This window comes from Topomyia yanbarensis, chromosome 2, assembly GCF_030247195.1.
Source record: "Topomyia yanbarensis strain Yona2022 chromosome 2, ASM3024719v1, whole genome shotgun sequence".
Lineage (NCBI taxonomy): Eukaryota > Metazoa > Arthropoda > Insecta > Diptera > Culicidae > Topomyia > Topomyia yanbarensis.
Genome location: NC_080671.1, coordinates 363,448,670 through 363,471,209, shown reverse-complemented (window position 1 = coordinate 363,471,209; position 22,540 = coordinate 363,448,670). Strand labels below are relative to the sequence as shown.

Below are 22,540 nucleotides of genomic sequence, written 5' to 3'. Positions count from 1 at the left end.
ACCCAGAGATGCCGGACATAACGACTTACATCTCTTTATTATCATTTTCGCAGGGTTTCTTATTTTTCTTTGCGACACTCGGTCCTAATTATCTACTAGCTGGTGCTGAGAGTTTCCCGACAGCGGAATTTCTCCCGATAACGATGTCCGTTTTCGCAAGCCATTTAGTTCTCAGCCACTTTGGCACAGAGTGGTGAAATTTCTCTAGACAATGATATCTCAAATTTCTCCAAGTTCGTGTTGTTCGATCGTTATTTTTAATCCTTAGATGCTGTTGCTAGCTCACTAGCTGATCTTGCAACTGATCTACTCAGAACTGATGTTAATATCGAAACTTGGTAAGCTGTGAACCGATCCAACGATGCCGCCCAACTTGACTTGCATCCTTTTACAGATATCCTCGCAGGGTTTGTTCAAAGATTTGTTTCTAGAATGACCGAACTCAAATGACATCTTGTGTCAAAACGACTCGTAGTATAAACTTTTTATCTCTAATCAGGAAGTTAAGAAATTTTCAAAGGTAATTCAAAACTCTCGTGGAGGGGTTTGAATCCCCAAAACCCTCCCCTTTCTCACGGGCCTGAGCCATGGAATTTTGTCAACGCACTCAAATAGCCACGACGCGATCGAGTCCAATTAACGAGGGGGCAGCAGAATCATAATATTATTGAATTCATCAGTTTACGGTTACTGGACCATCATTTGTGAAGCGTTAGTATGGGACCTAGTAATCTTGAGTTGATTTTTGGTTTAACTGTGGAATATTGCCCGATTTTTCCGTTAAAGAGAGGTTCTTATTCAAAATTTTCAAAACTTGGCTCGAGGCGGCTATTAGACGATCTCGACTCGAGACGCACCCCTCAGGTAGAAACATTTTCATGGCATGATGTATGTTCCCAGAATGCTTCGCGTTGCACTGTACAGTGTACATGTATACAGGTCTCGGAAATGTATTTCACGGCTTGATCTGTAAAGGCATCGCAGACTAGTCGTAAGTTATTAAACAACCACAAAAAACGTCGAAAAACGAAAACATTCTACCACGAATAATTAATCGAAAGTAATCTTAAATTTTTTTATCTGAAAACATGTTTTTTTCAAACTGCGTACAATCTCATTTGAAAACGGTTCAATTTAAAGGCTTCATCTTTAGACCTCTCGAAAAAAAACCTTTCTATTGGAGGAATGGCCTCCAAAATCTACAAATTCTTTGTATTAACGATTTTTAGTGAAGCCTTTAAATGGAAAAAGGGCTACAAAATCGATCTTAAAATTTGAGATCGCACCATTATGTCAAATTTGTTTGTTACTCGTTCTTAGGTTATTTCTCCAACAAGTTTAGTTTACTTAAGAACCTTATGATTATTTTTGTGTTTCAAATCGATCCTGTGGCAGTAGGCTGTACGCAGTTTTGGAATTCCACGCGCACCTAACCTTAGACCGAAGGTCATCACAGGCACCATTTTGTTTTTTGCCTTGGAAATTTTTGCAAATCAGTGATTTTCAACCTTTTTCATTCCATGTACCACTGTACGAGTATAGATCCCCTTAGATAGATGTGCCCCTTTCTGAAAATTACATGCCATAATTACACACCCTGTCAGAATTAAATAAATTTCAATGGGATGAATACCAAAATTTTCCAATTAGAAACCTGTTCCTGAGCCGTCTCAGTAAACATCTCAATTCTTGACACAATGGTAGTACATAAAGACATATATCCGACAGGGATGATAGGATAAGTTAAAATTTATCCTGCATGATTCACCCCCTACAATAGTCTAATTTACCCCCAAGGCTGAAACCCGGTTGAAATCCACTATTGTAAATGAAGACAAAAGTTTCTTGAATCCCAAAACTTTGTAGCATGCTTAGAAAAAAATGTGCTCAGCTTTGCTACAAGTTTATTAATATAAAACCTTTTCAGAACTCTAAAAGAAAAAAAATCAGTCGAATTATGAAATCATCAAAATTAAAATCATGCGAAATTGTTGCAGAGAAAAGTATCAACCTTGTATTGTAGGATTTTGCCTACAACATTCACTTTCAATCCAAGGAGTCTTGGCGGAAAGCTACGAAACTCAAACAAACGCTTCCAAAATGTCACCTCGAAGTGGATCCAAATTTGACGATCCGTGTAATCCTAAGGCACGGGCCAGCCGGGAGCGGCCACATTTCCCGAAGCCACTAATTACAGTCGATGGAATCCCGAGGGCGGCCATGAACCCGGGTGACTTCGCTAGTCTTCACCTGAGGACGTACAATCTGAAACCGGAATGGTTTGAGGGTTTCCAGCTGAATGCCTCCAAGACGTTGGCCATCAGTCGAATAGTGCGTGCCAGCTGGAATCTTAGCCACATAACCCCAACGGGATTCCGCATCGGTGCACAGTTGCATCGTAAATGCTCCGACAGTGTTTTGGTAAGTTTGTTTGTTGTTAAAACCCTACTTCCAAACTGTTGTGACCGACAATTTAAAAAGATGCATTTGCTGAACTTCTACACTATTTCTTCCGTCAGTTTCGAAATGTAACTATCTAATTAAAATAAATGGGTGCACTTACACCGACTAACGTGGATATATGAGCATAATTCCCGAACTACGTACGCAAAATTTATGCTGCAATCTAATTTCACAGAAAACACCACTACTCGCGTTTGATGTCAATCCCGGAACGATGGCCTCGAATATATTCCTGCTGTACCGTCCGATGGCGTCCGTGTGTGCCGAGATAAGTGTCCAGATGCTGCCGCAGGCACAACCGGTGCCGATGATTGATAGGCTTTCGCTACAGCACACGGGCAGCAGAACCACTACCACGCTGAGATGCTACAACCCGACCCAGGAGTCCTGCCGGATGACGCTGGACCACTTGATGAGCTACAACGATAGAGTGGCCTTCGGAGCGGAACTATTGTACGAGTGGTACCGTGATACGACCAACGCCCAGATTGCCCTGGCCGCAAGGTATGTAAAGCCGAGTGTGTGCACTTTCACCCATCAGATAGGACAGTCGACGTTAACATTCCGAAGATGGTCCACTTAATGCAATCATGTTGAATAGTCAAGTACGAAAAGCAACGAATCTTGACTTTACAGTGTACAAGAGTACTCTCGGGCATACCAAAGGGAATGATGGTGGGATAGCATCGGAGAATTTCGCTTTGTAATTTTAATTAGGAAATGTATAGTTTGGTACTTGTGGCTGCAGGACGACAGACGAAGGCATAAAATACTTGGGATATGATAGATGCAATGATTCCTTTTGATGGGGCCGGTATTGCTTCGAACAGGATGTTTCTTCTAAAACATCGTGGATCCTTGTTTTAAGAGATAAGGTATAATTGGACGTTGGAATAGTAATGGTTTGTAAATACTTGTTGTCCCTTTGATTAATGAAATGATTGACGAGTAAAATTTCGGTCGTTTGTAGAGGGATTGTTTTTTAAGTTGCGAAAAAGTTAGTTTTGGGTAAGCATTGAAGAAAATGATTAATATGAACTACTCAATGTACAGTCTCTGGCCAAGTTGTTTATAAAATCTTCACTTCATTTTCTTGGACTTTCAAACTTTTTCTCAACAAAACTCCTATTTCCTTATCAAGGGAAAACTTTTATGTAGCAGATAGCAGCAGTGTAAAGTCAAAAACGTAAAATAAGCTGTTGCAAATGAACCGTAGTACAATCGTATAATATATAAATTACATTTTAGTTGAATAATAAGCAAGCTTCGAACTTATTCAAAGAATGTTCTTTGTTGATTCTAATAGTGGCGCTTACACGGTCAATACACGAGGCCTAATAGCATGATGGTGGTAGTTCAATAGTCGATATTAACCGTTATGTTTCCAACAAAAAAAAACATCTTTAACAGGCCAACGAGGGTACCCGGATACCCACGAATTTAAATGCTCATAAATATGGCTTTCTTTAACCGATTTGGACACTTTTAGATGTTTTGGATTCAGGAACTTATCCACTTTTGGATTCTATAACATTGAACCGGACGAATGGATCTGGTTCTTTGAAATCCGGATTTTCCGGAGTAATGTTCAGTACTAGGGTATGATTTGTAAATTTTAATAATGTCCCACCAATATCAGTACCAAACTCTTCAAATTGTCTCGGAAGTCTGTTATTTATTGTTACGTGACTCTATGGCAATTTGAAAAAAGAAATTGGAATGGAATGGCCACTCACGGCACCACAGGAACCTGCTCCGGAATGTTCGTTCCGAGGTCAAATCGCTAAATGGTTCCAAAACCACGAGATACAGCCTACTGATGCAATTCCCATATTGCTAGTATTCCATTGAGGTTCACAAATAGTATCCTAGCATTGGAACTTACTTCCGGAAATCCGGAAACCGAATGAAGTAACCCGATTCATTTTTACCAAAAGTGGATGAGTTATTGCATCCAAATCACCCAAAATATCAAAATCGGTTGGAAATTACCTTAGTTATTGGTATTTCAGCTTCATAGGAATAGGCTTTTTGTAATAATTCTTTTGAATACGAATTCACCTAGAAGCTGTTTCGAGGGCTATTTACAGAATACACCTTATAAACCGGTTGTAACACAAGATAGCGAGTTGACGTATTCAGAAGAATTATTACCTATTCTACAACTTTCTAGAAGACACCTACCATCTATCTCTCTCCATTAAAAAGCTAGTGATAGCACCCGTGAAATGTGAAACTAACTGTTTCCAACCAGAATATGACTCATCTTATATATTACCATTAAACTAAACCCAACCATTTTTTTCTCAAAACAAAAAGGTCCGTCGACTGTTCTAGTCTTATCGCTTTGCGATGAGTAATTGGGTTTTCTTCATGAAAATTGTCGAAAAAACCCACACAAACTTCAGGCACGTTGGTCTGGTAGCTAAACTTTTTCGATTTGGCTCAAATTTGGAGCAGACCCTCCTGGTGGGATTAGGAATCGACTCAGAGGTGTACATGTTGATATATCCCCTTTTTATAACTGTTTATTTGATTTTTGACATATTCCAATTTTATCGAAATTTTTTGATGCTTTAAAACACATATTTTGGTGGAACATTTCAGCCCGCTATCTCCTCGTATCAAGGATTTATGACATTTTTTGGATCTTTTTATTCTAGCTTTAAGGAGCTATAGCTACAGCTACTACTGCCAGCCAAACTTACTATCTTTTTGTTTAGGGATCATCCATAAATGACGTAGCATGATATGGGGGAGGGGGGAGTTTTGTATTTTGTGATGATGTGTGACGACAGGGGGGGTAGGGGGTCATGTCATGCTACGTAGCTTTTTTAAAGGGGAATAGAATAGAATTTTTAAAAAAATTACGGGGAAAAGGGGGGGGCAGAGTTACCGTCAAGCTACGTAATTACCAGGGGGGTATTTAGAGGTTTGTGACGAAATGCTACGATGGGGGAGGGGGGTGTTAAAATCACTCAAAAAATGCTACGTCATTTATGGATCATCCCTTAGCAATATATTTATTAATTTATTTTAATGTTGCTCAAATAGCGTAAGACATTCATCTTTTTAATGCTACAACGATCTTACTTGGTAATGATTATTTACATTGATAATTGATTTAAACTAATTATCGTTTGCTTCTTATTCAATTCAAAAATTCTGTGCATTGCTTCTTAAACACTTCCAATGATTGTTTACGTTTGAGTGAATCCGGCAGAGAGTTCCACATACAAACAACTCGCAAAAAAGGAGAGTTGCGCTTCGAAAAGGTTGTAGTTTCTCAAACAAATAAGTTGGACTTTTTGTATATATAATTTTATGAAATATTATGCAACAACGAGCTGCTATGAGGTTGTCAAAAGTGAAACCAATCATTGGCTACTGCTAGCGGCTGACAAAGGGGGGGGGAGGGGGCACACCTTTCTGACAAAATAGTGTCAAGTTTTGGAAACTTATTTCTTAACACGGTTTGTATTTACAGATTGGCGAATAGTTAGACAAATCACTTGACTGCAATCACAATTATTTTTTCTCTACTAATCGTCAAGGAATCCATTTCGAAATTGATTTTGTTCACATAAACAACACGTGGTAAATGTTTTTGCTTTTCCAGTTAATCAAGTCCAATTTTACACAACCGAATTTTCAAAATACTTACACTAATTGCACAAATTGATCACTGATTACACAAATTGAAATTCAAGGGGCAATTTTTCTGACCCGACACCACATATAAATTCATCCACATCCTTGAAGAACAGCTTGTACAGTGCTTCATTGTGTGACTCCTGCGAAAATCTAGGTACCATTTTTTACAAGCAAATAAAGTCCTGTCAGTCAGTTGAGGTCTATTCGGCCGAAGTTATCCTTTAAATTGGCATCCTTTGCCTTTCACTGATTCAGCCAAACTCCTCGTTCCACGACCAGCAGATTTCCGTAAAACCAACCAGAGACCAACTAGCACAAGTCCAAATACAAGTGGTGATTCAACCACATTCAATAAAGGTGAGTCTGTTGAGAAGTGTCTTTTCTCACTCGTTGGCCATAGTTGATTGAAATCCAATATCTTAATACAGCCTTTGAAGAATTGGTACCTCAAGCTCAATCTTAGTTGAAATATACTTATAGATTTCACACAAGGAAGTCACTTAGAACAATTGATTTTTGGTTTATTCGTTAAAAATCTTTGCCATTATGGCAAAAAAATTGAACACTGAACTGTGGAGTGAAACCGTCTTCGAGAAGGCTACAAATGTCATCGAGCAAATAAACAACCTAACAGTAGCCCCAAACAACAGAAACCGGCCAGAAGCCGAGCCCGTTAGCTGTACGGACAGGTGCTAACGAAATTTATTGGATGTGTCGTGATCGACGATGGAACTTATACGAAATCCAATTTCAAATTAATGCAAGGGCTCGAATTTTACAAGGCTGCTGCTCACGGTTTCTAACAGAATAAAGTTTGTATTCGAAACAATTGGTTTGGCCAAATCTTGCCAATTGTCATAACAGCAAGGGCTTGCTTCAATGGTCGACAATGGGGTCAAGTTGTGTGTGTTTTTTTACTTGGTGGTAAAGCTTTTACGCCGACCCAGCACACGTTCAATAGTTAGACCATAGTCGTCCATTTCGCGTGATTTCGTCCATCATGTGCCAAGATGAGGGACTCTGAAAGAAGCTTTGAACCCTACCCCTCTAACCTCCACCAAGAAGTCCCACATTTGCCTGATCCCCCGGATTCCATTTGAAATTATTACTTCGGGGGGAGGCTATCCTCATGCACTTCCCTTGATTCTAGGTCTAGCTGGTCTCATAACCGTTATATCAGTCCTTCGGGTTAACTGGTGCCCCGACGACCCTATACTGGTGGTTTGTCGCCTACGGTGCTACTCGGCATAGTCCCCGGCAGTGATCTTTCCTACTCCGACGAAGAGTTCCCCGGCAGTGGAAGATCTTCCGAAACCGAACCTAGCCGGGCAGATGCCGAGATCGGTCCTGCAATTCTGGATGAAGGATCGACTTCCAGTTCACAGGCGCCCGACGACCATTTGCCGGTGCTACTTCACGATATGCTCGAACTAGTCCCCGGGCGGTGGGCCTAGCCTACTCCAACGTAGAATATTCCCGACGTCGAAAGTTCTCTCGTAACCATTATTACGATGCTGGTAAGTTAGGTGCCGAGGTCAGTCCTGCGATTCCGGAGGAAGATGACTTCTGGTTCTCAGGTGCCCCGACGCCTATCGTCGACGATGCATTCGCTCAGTCTAGTCCCCGGCGAAGGAGCCCCCCCCCGTACCCCTCCATGTAGCCGCCAGTGAAACCAATTAATATAGAATGCAGTGACAGGACAGTGTTAGTTACTGAAGCCACTCGAAACATTAAATTCCAATTTTTCTAAGTTAGATCTTGTGCCCTTATGCGCAAATTGGATAATCCATTTTTTCCCTTTGGGAAAAGACAAATTGCATATTTACAGGCGTTTGGATCTTATGCCAAAAGAAAGTACGTTTCCCTATACTCGTCAGCTATTTGGATTTAGTGTCTAACGCCAATTTTGGTGTTAGTTTTGATACATCATCTAACTAATAGCAAGTTGGTGTTAGTTACTGACGAGTGAAACACGAAACTTTAAATTCCAACTTTACGTTTGTTTTGCCAGCTTATAATTTGAGTGAGTTGGATTCAGCCCAACATCTTATCTTTTATAATCTAGATCCTCATTGATCAATTTTTCTGTTGTGATATTTTTCATGCATAACTTTGAATGAAACACAGTTTCAAATGACTTTGAAAAATCGAGCAGTAACATCACTGCTTTGCACCTCTATCAATAATTGCACCAATATCATCGCAAACTTTTAATGTCACTGTTTTCGTACTATGATCAGTGCGATAACCCGACTGATGTTTATAAATTAAATTCTTATAGTGCGGATATGTGCTTATTTGTTTTTTATAATACATTCGAAAACCTTCGACAGAGCGCAAAGAATACTTATTGGCCTAAAATTATCTAAAGAACACATATGGTTGCGTTTTCTCAGAGTTAGGACTTTTGAGTTTTTCCTGGCACTTGGAAATTTGCATGATAAAATTGTTCTGTTTAACATGTGAGTTAAAGGCTGCAATACTAATGGTAGCAAAAGTTTTATGGATTTAATTGGAAGTTCGTCTAGACCAACGGCATTTGAGGGAACTTCATAGATAGAATTGACTATTTCAAAATCCAAGATTGATTTAAATTGAAAATCATAAGTGTTGCGCTTTTTGCAAAAATTGTCTTGAAATGATTAACCAATTTCATCAGTGGTGAAATTAATTTCTGTGCTATTTAGAGTTGTTTTGAAACCCACGTTACGTAACCTTTTCCAAAAAACCTGTGAAGGTAGGTTTGTTGATAATATTTGTTATTTTTTCATAACCATGGAAGTGACTTGGTCGCCCACGATGTGCGTAGCTTTCAATTTATGATATAACAAATCGCGATCAATCCTGGCTTTTTCAATGAGTTGGCTGTACCAAGGGTTGCAATAGTTAGAGTATTTTCTATATTTGCGAAGTGGAACGCAGGTATCGTGAAGTAACTTCAAGTTTGAATTAAAACGATTTACATCAGGTTCGTCAATCGAAAAAAAATCATTCCTTTCGGATTTGTAAATTCATCCAATATAAAATTAGGATCGATATTCTTGTAGTCACGACAATTCGAGTTATTTTGTCCTTGTTAAATTCGATGGAGGCACAAATAAAATTATGATAAAAAATATTAGAAACACTGATTTGTCCAAATCTTAAAAAAGTTTAAATTTTATTGGTTATGATGAGATCTAGCTGATATGATCCATTTGTTTGAAAGAAGATGGGCTCAATTCCAACATTATGCAGTGACAACGAGGACAGCATATATCCAAAACGATCAAATTTTGTGTTCTTATGCTAATTTCGGTTTTAGATCAGAGTCGCTCTAGGATCGCTCTAATATTAACAAAATCCGTACAAGAGTGACAGTTCAGAGCGAACCTAGAGCGACTCGGTTCTAAAACGAAATCAGCAATAATCAAGATGTTCGTATTGAAATCACCAGTTAGTACTATTCTATCATAGATAGCTCCATACTGAGATAATTTTTCATGAATTGTGTCGGCGCAGTGTAGATCGGGGTGGTTATAAAAGATGCCGATCAATATTTTGTCCTACCGAAAGCCAATTTCTATGAACATGAATTCTATTGTATGTCATAGTATTTCAACAAATGACATTTCTAAAATTTTATATTGAAAATTCTTTTTAACATACATTACATGAACGCCACCAAGCCTTCCTAGTCTATCGCTCCTCACTACGTCCATCGACGAAGATAAGGTTCGAGTCCTTTCTATCATTGAGCCACATTTCACACACACATGCGATGTCCACTCTGGATATATTCATAATCTGACGAAGTTCATTGAATTTAGTCATGTTTCTTGCGCATAAACTCTGAGTGTTGATAGAGAGCACAGGCAATTTATTTTTTAAAAATGTCGATTTTAAAACAATACCAGGAATGTAAACGTTTATGGAGATGTTTGGTTGTTTTGAACTGTCTATAGTCTTTTTGGAGATGTGTCAAAAAGCATCCGAATAATCACATTTGAATAAGAACTACTCCGAATACTACACAAAAGCGTTACTTCTAATTTGTGAAGTTCCCCAGCTGTTTTAAGTCTATTTCACTCATCAAAGATTCCTTCAATCTTACTTCACTTTCATGTATGCCCATCCTTCTTTCTTTAATTCTGCCTCTGCTTCACAAATATCTTGCAGGCCTGCTTTAATTCTCTTAGGTTAGTAATTCGCTTGGCGTATTCTGGTAATGAGTTGAACAAATTGTAGCCTTTATAAAATAAAGAGTTCTGTGTACAAGATTTCTTAGCGCTCAACAATTTCCAATTGCCGGCTTGTCTGGTTTCATACCGGTGCACATCTCTTCCGTACACAACAGCGCTACACAGGTACTGCGGCGTCATTCCATTTAAAACTCTCAAGATGAAAACAAGTGTGTTATATTCAATACGTTTCTGAACTGACATCCATTGTAAACAATTGAGCATCAAATGTCGCGGAGTTAGTCTGTCACATCGTAGTAACAGTCGCATCACTTTTTTTGTAAGATCTGCATTCGCTTACGCTATTTCTTAGATACTAAGAACAGAATAGAAGCACAGTAATCATAATGGGGAGCTATTGTGGTCTTGTAAACAATTAAGTTTGAGTCAAATGTGAGAAACCTATTAATCCTACAAAGAACGCCAAATTTTCTGGCAGCTTTCCGAATTGTATAGTTCACGTGCTTATTAAAACTTAGTTTTTCGTCCAATGTGACCCCAAGATATTTGATAGTTGCAACTCGTTCAACTATCTCTCCATCTATTTCAACTGTTTATTACCGCATTTTTCATTTTTTCTAAGTAACTGCAAAACCACTCAAATTCTTCGATGAAAATCGGACTGTCCCTATAACCCTCCTCGGGCATGGCGAACTGAACTGCCAGAGATTAACAGAAAACGTCGTGTTCCATCTACTTTTCGAAATGTTATTTTCATTATTAATCATATTGAGTATTTGTCTCAACTCTACGCTTACTTAGAAAATACATTTTCAGCAAATGTCCCCAATTTATATTTCGGAACATCTCTTTAAAAAAGAGCTCACAGAACTTCAGGCAGTTATATTATTTGGTATAATGAAATTTAACAACTATGGGATATGCCGGTTGTCACGGTAAAGATAGATACGTCTACCTTTATCAGGACACATGATAGTGAACTCGGGTGATTCGTAGTTATTCTGCCTAAACTCGACCCTCATTATCAGAAGGCAAAAATTAAGCCCGCATGATATTAAGCCTGTTCTAATGACCCTGCCACTTCTAACTTTCCGATCTGTTTACTTCACATCCTTGCTCTCACTTGAGTACTATGGCTCTAAGTTTCATAACTTTCCCTACCCAGTAATCTCTAGCTAATTGAATGTCGTTAAAACGTAAAAAAAAGAAAAAAAAAGAAAAAAAAATGTGATAAAGGCTAAGAGATCAGTTATAAGCCTATTTCCACAAATTTCCAAAAGTCTACGTGATTTTAAAAACAATAGGTGCTCAATATTGTCACCAGACAATAAGCTTCCCAAATAATTTTGTGCAATGAATAATTAAATTACCATTAATTTTTTTTTCAATCCAATTAATTTTGGTTTTGGGTGGGCTATTTAACTCCCAAGCCTCCCCCCTCCCCCGGCTGCACTTCTGTGTATAACTGAAAATGAAAATGGAGTTCAGATTTACGGAAGTCACCTATATTCAACTCCATCATATTAACAACACAGTACCATATACCTTTAAAAACTATCAAAACTGAACCATTAGAGTTCTTTTATTCTTTGCATTGCTCTATGGTGCAAACATTACCACGCATATGGCATTAACTTAGCTGGGTTATATCGTTGGAATGAAGTTCTCTGCCCGTTTGGATTGCGCTTAGATGACACTGTTCATAGATCATTCATACAGCGGTAATGTGAATGTCCTCCCAATTAGAAGATCATAACAAAATGTTATCAAAACTATATTATCACGCTAATAAGGGGTTCCAACATCCTCATATCATTTATATTGTGGCAGAACAGACAGTCACATGAACCTACTGAGTTTTAAAAAACGGGTTTAATCGTGTTTAAAATGTAAATGCGTTCGAAATTTTTTCACAGAATTGACTAAAATTATGACAACCTAAATACCTTATTGAAGTTAGTTTTCATTTTCGATGTTTTGAAGCCAACAATAGACTTATTAAATGAAACATAACCCATTTTTACAGATACACCCACGATAAGTATTCCTTCGCGGCCACCGGTTCGAGTGAAGCTTTTGATTTAAGCTACTGGCGTAAGGTCAACAGCAGATTGCAAATAGGCTCCTCGTTGGCTTGCAATCATCGTGAGGGAAAAGCAATCGGAACAATTTACTATCAGGTAGAACGACCGGACTGTACGGTTAGAGGCTTGTTCGATTCAGATTGGTCTGTTGGGTACACATATCAAAGGTAAGAACAAATCATAAATCATCTTCGTTCGATTCTTGCCTCATTCCATCTCACCTCGCATTATAGTTAATTTGCTTTAAATTGAATTATTTTTTGTCAAAGATTATCTTTTTTATCATTTGTTTTATATTCCACTTAATCTAAATTGATTTCTTTTCCGTTTCTTCACTGCTTATTCGAAATAAATCGCACCTCCAATGAACCAAAACACGTGGGCAAATGGATTGAAACTCATTTGCATCCACGTTGTTCCTGGAACACAAACCCGTCGGCTTCTGGCACAACAGGAAACTGTCACATATGCCGATAAGCACCGGAATCAGTTTATTGTTCTGCATTCCAAAAAACACATTCCAGTGCGGTTTCAAAATTGATTTCGACTCTAATTTGCAATGATCGAATGTGGGCGGCCAGTGTATGTTTTGGTTTGTCCGCTACGAAACGTGCGTTTGAACACCGAATCGGCTTCCTCACAAGAGACTATTTTGGAGCTACAATAGGCAATTTGAGATGAAGCGGACAGTTTGCTGGATCAAGAAACCACACATGTTAGATAAAGGGCCGAGCACGCTCATCCTACGTGTCAAAGTGAATTAATCCGATTATATGATCTATGTCGGAAATTGGTCGTCTTATCGACAATTCGCTTAGTTGCAGTAAATGTTGTTATCGCGTGTTGGAAGCCAATTTTGACGTGGTATAGTAAGTGGGGTGACAATATTGTATAAGTGTGCATGCAAATAAATCTTTATGTGATGTATTTTAAAAAGTTTACCAAATTTTCAATTACTAACTATACGACTGAGTAAATACAGCAAGTCAATCTGCAACATCATTTCTCATTTTGATCGCGTATTTGTAAACTATGCAAAATTGATGTATGCAATTGCGCAACAACCTTTGCATATCCGATATATAAATGAGAATTAACTAAGAATCCGAATAGCTCAAATAGAATGTTTCCCAAGTGGTTCGGAGTTCAGTGCAATGCCGTACAATGTCTTCTGAGCGTTTCTCTGATCCCTTCCTATCATAAGGAAGATGAGGACTTAGCAATAGAGAAATTCCACGAAGATCCGTCCGAAAATCTTTGAAATCGTGACCAACCATTTTAGATTCCTATAAAATTTTACACGTTTCACTGGCATAGAAGACTAAACAATGTTTAGACCTCTCCACATTTTGAAAAAGTTTCCATAGCAAGATCACTTACACTCTGATTTAATAGGCCCTACATGCCCATATGTCATCAAAGGTTGTTCCTTAGACACATCTTAACACGTTTTAACAGATAAACATAGCTCTAATCGCAACAGAAAATTTGTTAACTGGATTTTTATATAGAAAAGTTTATCAAAACCACGGAAAATCAGTAGTATTTTTATAGATTTTGTTATTCTTTTCTACATAAAAATCCAGTTACACATTTTCTATTGCGATCAGAGCTATGTTCACCTATTAAAACATATTAAGATATATCTAAAGAACAACCTTTGATTATATGTGGGCATGTCAGGCCTACTAAATCAGAGTGTAAGTTATCTTACTATGGAAACATAGCAAAACACGATTTTTGATTGGAGACACCTTTAAATCATGTTCAAATTAAGTCATTTTTGGCAAAAATTCGTAATTTCACACCGAGAACCAAAGTCTGAGCTGACCCATGTATATTTCAACACTTTTTCAAAATGTGGAGAGATGTATTAAACATTTTCCATAATCAGTAAGATTACTTTGACTCAAGAGCAATTTTTTAAAGGGGCGTAGACATTTCTACGTGCATTAATTTAAATTTTTTTCATCGATTACTGTATTGTACACAGCAAAACTTTCTGAGAACGAGTTTCAAGGAATTAATATTTCTGTACGAAAAAAATGTACACTGAATTTTTTTTTTTTTGTTTATTTACGACCCTTTAACAGCTTTGGTCATTCGGGTCGGGAATAAATGTGTAAAATCATAAAATGTACATTTCAGAAATGGTGAAAATAATCTCTAGTTCATTGTTAATTCACACTCAACTTAGTGTTGTTATTATTTAAACGATCTTCTTTGCAATCTGTTATGAAGCTATGTTGAAGTATTTCTAATCATCTGGGTCTGATGAGATATCTCGTCGACTGATTGAGAGGATACTGTATGTATGTTGTATGCTTCTGGTACTGTTTTTATATCCATGTGCATGGGGTGGGTGTAGTCGTCGGGTTGATTGCGGATAGGGCGTCCTTCTTTTTTGAGTTGTTTGAAGCTGGATTTTTGAATAATTGCTGTTGTTGTTCTTCTAATTCGCACTCTTGTTGCATTTCACGCTGGCGTTTCCTCGTTACAATTTGGTTTATTTGATTTTCCACTTGGTGATTTTTTCGAGTCTGCTTCTTCGGTAGATTTTCTACGATCGGCTGTAGTTGTACTGGCTTCGCGGGTAATGTTTGTTCAATTTGATTCGCATTAATTTGCCTTTGCGTCGTTGGTTGTTGCAGCTCGTGGGAGTCCTTAGAGGTTATGTCTTTTGATCCACAATTGCATTTACAATGACATTCATTGGTTAGGTTCTGTGATTGACTTGATCTCAATACACTAGCATAGTTACCTTTATTGCTGCTTTGTACTAATTGTCTGGCGGCAGGAAATGAGATATCCCTTTCGGTTTTGATTCTGATCACTTCAATTTCCATTTTCCAGGCAGGGCAGCTCCTGTCGGCTGGGGAATGCTGACCTCGACAGTTTAAACAATGTGGTTGGAGTGCACAATTGTCATTGAGATGGTCACCGGAACAATTTTTGCATTTAAGAGAATTCTTACATTTGAGTCTGGTATGTCCATACTGATAGCATTGGTAGCAAAGCATCGGTAAGGGATAATACATCCGTGTACGCACTCGAACCGGCCCGAAATAAATATGCTCAGGAATAACTGTACTGTTGATTGTTAGCACCAAAATTGACGATTTAACCTTACCTTCTGGTGTGTTTTTCACTATTCGTTGCACCTTAATAATTTCTTCCTCAGTCATATCGGTTACTTCATCACTCCAAACAGTAAATTTTCTAGTATTCAGCTCAGCATGAAGTTCGATCTCTATCGCGATTCCGTTCGATAGTCTTTTCATCGTTAGAAGCTTTCTCACTTGCTACTTGTTACGTACTTTCAATACGTAGGCAGTTCCATTGTGTTGTGTAAATGCACCATCGATTTTACCAACTTCATTTTCGATTGCCTTACCTATGAGAAATGGGTTCTTTGGTAACGGGTTATTATTGGCTCCGCGCAATGTTACATAATATATTCGTCCGTATTGGTTGTTAGGGTCAAGCCACTCCGGTATTCTACGATCAGTATAATCTCCGGCAACTCGCTGGCTCAGCTTTCCGGTAGCCATACCGGCTATTTCGACAAACAGTTCAATTCACTCTTTTGTTTTGCGCTCGTTGATAGGAACAATAAACCAAGAGAAACTCTGTAAATAGGTCTGTCTGCTCTGCTGTCTGATAACGATCTGTGCTGAAAAAAAAATGTTGCATCATTTTCCACAAAAACAATTTTTTGTTCTTTTTTTATTTCGACTATGTTAGTCACATTTTCTTTTTTACATTTTAACGACAATCAATTAGCTAGAGATTACTGGGTAGGGAAAGTTATGGAAATTAGAGCAATAGTACTCAAGCGAGAGCAAGCATGTGAAGTAAACAGATCGGAAAACTAGAAGTGGCAGGGTCATTAGAACAGGCTTAATATCGTACGGGCTTAATTTTTGTCTTCTGCTAATGATGGTCGAACTTAAACAGCATAACTACGAATCACCCGAGTTCACTAGCATGTGTCCTTGTATAGAGAGGCAAGTCCATCTTTACCATGACAACCGACAAAGACGGTGCGAGCAAGTTTGTAATTTGGAAAAAAAAATAATAACTATGCCATTTTTCAACCGATTTTGATCATAAATAAGTCGTTGGATGCGGAATTCCCTCGCCATGATACTGTACCTTGATGTGGACCGGGGGCTTTTCCACCAAAGCAGTATTACAGTGATTATATCACAGATACTTGGGATACGATTATTTTCTTTTTAGTTAAGCTACATTGTAATCAATTTTAGTACTTAACTTGGCGACCTTTATTATCCACCGCCATGGTCAAATAATATACAATGTGGATTTAGGGCCCAATTCTCTCTGCAGGCACCCTTCTTTTGTTGCTATATTTTCAATTAGATCCATGCTATCACTCACTAACACAAATTACTTATTCTCTCATATACACTAACAATATCTCATTCCAAACGTACAAACGTGGCCTACGCGATAACACAAATCTGGTCACAAATACGAACGCCCGCGATCTCGCCAATAATCGAACACCCGTGAACGTTGGAACCTAAGAACCTAAGCTCGCGCAATCATGAATCGGTCACGTCCGGAAGTCTCCGCCCTTGATCCTAGCAGCCCAAATTCATGCCTTTAGTTGGACCAATAGAAATAAAAACTAGACAAGACGTCCACGCGCGATCATTGAAGAATACGCGAACATGCGAATGGCCACACGCTTATAAAAATAATGTGTCCACGCGAAGTTACATACATACTAGCACACGCGACAAAAACGTCCACATACAAACGCTCGAGTTCTTCGCGACCATCCACGCACGACCACATCCACGATCTTGTAAAAAGTATAACACCCCGGTGACTAAGTGAATGGTTTAGCACTTATAAATTAACAATCCCGGTCTCGAGAGTGAACCTCCAAATGCCCGTGTTCGCGCGATCATGAATCAATTTCGTTCGGAATCTCCTATTCTCGGCCCTAGTAGCATAATTCCAATGCCTTCAGGTGGACCAATCAAAAATATAATGCTCATATCCACTAAACTACATAAAAATCGAATGTATACAAACAAAGTCACATACACACTACAAACAAATATAAAAATGCTTGAGCCCTTCGCGACCATCCACGCAACCTATACCCGCGCTCTTCCAGACATTATAACATCCCGGTGATAATATGAACGTCTCAGCACTTGTAATCACTCAAACGCAGTCTCAAGCGTGAACCTACTGTCCCCCGCACTCGCGCGATCATGAATCGTTCACGTCCGGAAGTCTCGATCCTCCATTCCAGAAGTCTAGGTCCATGCCTTCAATTGAATCAATTAAAAAGAAAGCTCTCATATACACTGGACAACACGGTCCATGGCGACATGACCGGGAAATCTAGTGATATGGAGTAACTCACTCCCTGTCAGAATGTGATCCGTACACCGAAAACTAAATATCAGAATGACGGTCCGTGTGGCACATACACACGAGCACACGCGACAAACACGTGAACAAACGATACTTCAGCTCTTCGCGATCATCTACGCACACATTCGCGATCGCAACACTCCGGTAAAACGCGAACCCGTAAACGCGCGCTATCATGAATCGGTCACGCCCGGAAATCTTTATCCTCCATTCTAGCAAGTTAGGTCCATACATTCAGTTATACCAATCGAAAAATAAAGCTCATATCCACAAGGTAACACGTTCCTTGGCGACATGACTGAGAACTCTAGTGATATGTAAAAACCCACTTTTTTCTAGAATCTGAACCGCACACGAAAAATTAAGTATCAGATTCACGGTCCGCGCGCGATCATTCTAGAATACACGCGAATATGCAAAAACAAACGGAATTTATATAGAATTTATGCAGCTCTTCGCGATGATACACGCGATCGCGAGTCCCTACGCCCGCACATACCTGAACCGTACAATGAATATCACATTCAGAATCACGGCCCGCTACAATTGGTCTAAAGCAGTGTTTTAGTGGGCGACATTGCCTGTCTCGTTTGCAAATTGTAGTATGTGATTCTGACGGGGAGCCCTTCCGAGAACCTAGCTCTACAGCTTCAGTAGGACAACTCTCGAAAAAAAATCGGCGCATTCTTTATACTCAATAACAATACTAACTCTTCTCTTTATTTTATTTTTATTTATTTTCGGTCTCATGCGTTATATTCTTGTGATGACCTTTTCGGGCTCATACATCCAAGAAGAGCAACATTGCTGCCAACAATGATTCTTCTCTGCCATCAGACGTCGCCAGGTTTTAGAACAATGGAGATGTATTCTCATACTCGATGGAATCAGATAAGTAGGAATGATCAACAAACTGCAAGTAGTATATTATACATTTCTTATTTTTACGTATAAAATATTATTCGTATTAAAATATTATTTACAGGCTCCACACATATCTCAACACACACAAATACACGAATGCTTGACAAGTGACTGGGCCAAGTGCATTCACTCGTAGGATCTATCATTTCGATGATCGCCTCGATTCTACGAAACCAGTGCACAAATAAGCTGACATAAGCTAGTCTCATCTGGTGAATGCATGTAACCTGGAAACCCCAGACACGACAGAACGAGATGGACAGACTGGACTCGACGGGGCCTAGTTCAGAGTTTTTGGGCATTCTTCAATGCACGGTTAGTGACCTAAAAAAAAGATACATTCGGCATGTTATTTTTCCTTTTATTACTATATCTTAAGTTAGGTTAATACTAATACTCACTAACACAATCAATCGCATATTCTCCCATATACACTCACATCCAAAACGCACAAACGCCCCTAACTTTCGCGATAACGCAAACCTGGTCAAAAACGCGAACATACATTACAATTTCAATCACCCACACACACCTACGCTCGCAATTTCGCCAACATTACTTAAGTGAACTTTTCAGCAACTATAACTTTACAACCGCGGTCTCAAGCATTAACCCACCACTCGCGCGATCATAGACCGGCTACGTTCGAAATTCTCTACTCTCGATCAGCCTAGACTCATGCCTTCAGTTGGACCAATCAAGAATGATGCTCATATTCACCAGACAACTAAAAATTAATTATCACATTCACGGTCCGCGCGCGATCGTTCAAGAATACTCGTGAATATGCGAATGGCCACACGAATCTAGCATTCAAATGCTCGAGCCTTTAGCGATCACACTATTACACAATTAGTAAATGCCCACGCTAACCCAGACCGATATGCACTCCTGGACTCGAACGCTAAAAATCACGCCTTCCACGCATACACCACCCAGGACTGAACATTAGATTCATACATACAAAGCAACAAGTAATAATTACAGGTATTCATCTGGCAACCGGGGGAAGCACATCTCAAACGCAGAACTTATCATTTCAATGATGACCTTGGATCTGGGTTGCCTGTGTTCAAGGCACCATAGCTTTGTCCGTCAGGTCAAGGATGTATGAAACCCGCTAGCCACCTCGGCCCTAGTTGACCATAAAGGGATAAAAAATAGGTCGTTGGATGCGGAATTGAATTTTCTCCCAAAATTTATATTTAAACACGCTTCCTAATGAAAATCTAGAGCCTTTCTCATATTTTTAATGAAAAAATCGCAAAACAATGGGAACTTTCATATTGTTGTCCCAAAACCGCATAGTAATTTTAACAAAATACATAACATAGCATACCGTTGGAAAGGTCCTTCTTCTTTCCAAAACACTTAGAGAATTTGAAATCTATTGAAAAATGATCGCGTAGAAAAAAAATTCGTACTGAAAATCCTGAAAAATGTCAAGATTTTGAGGGTATATTAAAGTGATCAAACGTGGTTTTGTGTTGTATTTGACGAGATATACAACCTTTAACAGACCACTTTCAAAGTACATTCAATTTTTTATTTTGTAGCACCGTGTTATTGCAGAATTCTAAAAATATCGTCATTGCCATTTTTTGGTGATGTGTACTACGAATTTTGACCCCAAAACACACATTTGAATTTCTAGCGGAACTTAAAATATGAAAGATAGAGCTTGTATGTTTTCAGCAAATTTATCCAAAATGTGTCATTCTACACCTTCATTGAAGACAGTCAAGCTCTATCTCGTAACGTTAAAAAGTTCTATTTTAGATCAATCTAAAATTATCATGTTTAAACGAATCCCTTCGGCCTCGTACCAATCCAATATGTACTGAGGATCCTCGATCTCTATGTCTGTCATATACAAGTCTTTAACCACGATATTTATCTAAATTTGGAAATCTCTTCGCTTTTGGTTGATAAGCTAACAGTTACTTGCAAATCTGATCCCAATAGAGTTCCCAACGAATCCAAGGAGGACCAACGATTTGGTTCATGATATTCTGATAGTGCTCTTTCGGTTTCTAAAAACCTGCAATTTTGCTTTCTTCTTTTCCCTGTCATTGTTGTCCATCCCCTCTCTTTACTATCCATAATACGGACAATAATTGGGGTTTTAAAAATGTTTCTATCTACATTAGAGTGACAGGGAAAAAATGACCCCTATCGGCCCACCCCTGATTCGATTTCTAGTCCTACCAGGAGTACTTGTTCCAAATTTGCCTGAAGTTTGTATGAGATTTTTCGACAGTTTACATGGAGAAAAGCCATTTGCTCACATTTTCGCCGCTAGGTGGCACTGTTCGCATCGTATTATCACTGTAAGTGAAAATAAGAAAGATAATTTAATTGTCTACAACTTTGTCGAAGACTGCTAGTGAATCTGGCTTTGTTAAAAGAAGTTATTAAACTTTTAGCGACGTGATGTCTGAGTCAGTTTTGCATGGGGCCTAGCAGTGCATGGTTGTGTATCAGTACTCGATTCGCACGAACTAAACAATTTTGTGAAACAAACATTAGTTTTAGCTCAATAGTATGTTCAGAAGAATTGTAGTAAATAATAGGAGTCATGTTTTGGTTAGAAAATTTTAGTTCCACATTATACCGCATAGAGGGCGCCAACACTAACTTTTCAACGGAGAGAGATAGAAATTAGGTGTCTTCTACAAAGTTGTAACAGGCATTTTGCAATAATTCTCCCCAACATTTAGATATTCTATCTCTCTTCTATGAAAAGTTAGTGTTGGCGCCCTCTATGCGGTCACAGTTGGAACTAAAATTTTCCAACCAAAACATAACTCGTATTACGGGGTATAGTTCTTCTGAACATACACTTGAGCCAAACCTAACGATTATTTCACAAAAATGTATAGTTCATGGGAATCGAGTACTGATACACAACCATGCACTGCTAGGCCGCATGGAAAACTGACTCAGACATCACTTCGTTAAAATTTTAATAACTTCTTTTACCAAAGCCGGATTGACTAGCAATCTTCGACAAAGTTGTAGACAATTAAATTATCTTTCTTATTTTTACTTACAGTGATAATACGATGCATGTAGTGCTACCTAGCGGCAAAAATGCGAGTTAGTGGGTTTTCTCCATGTAAATTGTCGAAAAATCTCATACAAACTTCAGGCACGTTGGTCCGGTAGCTAGACTTGTCCGATTTGCTTCAAATTTGGTGCAAGAACTCCTGGCGGGACTAAGAATCGAATGAGGGGTGGGCCGATTATGTTTTGAAAAATTCATTATTTTTCTGGGCAGTCTAATCTACATCCTTTAGTTTAAATGAAATCGCATTAATATTTTTTTGTATATCGATATGAATTGTTTTAAGCTGTAGCTGTTTGTCAAAATGTATTTCCCTGAGTATTAACATAATTAATAATTTCGAATTTCAAACAAATCTAATTTGCTATCCCCTATTTTCAAGAGACTTTAATTGTAAAGCAAAGAAAATGATACCTGAACAAAACAAATTAATTTGTTGTAGATTGAGAATTTCAGACGCATGCATTTTGTGCGCGAGGTACATATGTGGTTAATCTCGGGTAATTACCCCTCGGTTATTTTCCAGTAGGTAATGATACCCATCAGAGTCGGATCCAGAAAAAAATTTCGGGAGGGGTCTGAAATTTTGATTTTAAAATGAAATTTACACAATTCGAAATACTTAATAACCTTATTTAATGAATATCAGTTATATTGGACAAATTTAGTTTGGAATGATTTTGAAATAGAAATCTATATAAAATTGAAACTAATTTGAAATTTCTCAACAAATAAAAACATTTCGGAGG

The 22,540-nt window shown here is 38.5% G+C and overlaps 1 protein-coding gene across 1 annotated transcript; it reads left to right on the top strand.

Annotated features, from left to right (window-relative positions):
• Positions 1 to 2,080: 2,080 nt before the first annotated feature.
• LOC131684430 (mitochondrial import receptor subunit TOM40 homolog) lies at positions 2,081 to 13,271 on the top strand. Its single transcript, XM_058967288.1, has 4 exons — positions 2,081 to 2,421; positions 2,639 to 2,967; positions 12,325 to 12,549; positions 12,837 to 13,271. Exons 1-4 carry the CDS (start codon positions 2,101 to 2,103, stop codon positions 12,943 to 12,945), a joined length of 984 nt encoding a protein of 327 aa, XP_058823271.1. The 5' UTR covers positions 2,081 to 2,100; the 3' UTR covers positions 12,946 to 13,271.
• The last annotated feature ends 9,269 nt before the right edge of the window (positions 13,272 to 22,540 follow it).

What these genes read in the sequence shown, in the direction of transcription:
- LOC131684430 (XM_058967288.1), top strand. Translation starts at nt 2,101, where the DNA reads ATGTCACCTCGAAGTGGATCCAAATTTGACGATCCGTGTAATCCTAAG. An exon ending in AATGCTCCGACAGTGTTTTG is followed by an intron (nt 2,422 to 2,638) that starts GTAAGTTTGTTT and finishes CTAATTTCACAG; the next exon opens with AAAACACCACTACTCGCGTT. An exon ending in CAGATTGCCCTGGCCGCAAG is followed by an intron (nt 2,968 to 12,324) that starts GTATGTAAAGCC and finishes CCATTTTTACAG; the next exon opens with ATACACCCACGATAAGTATT.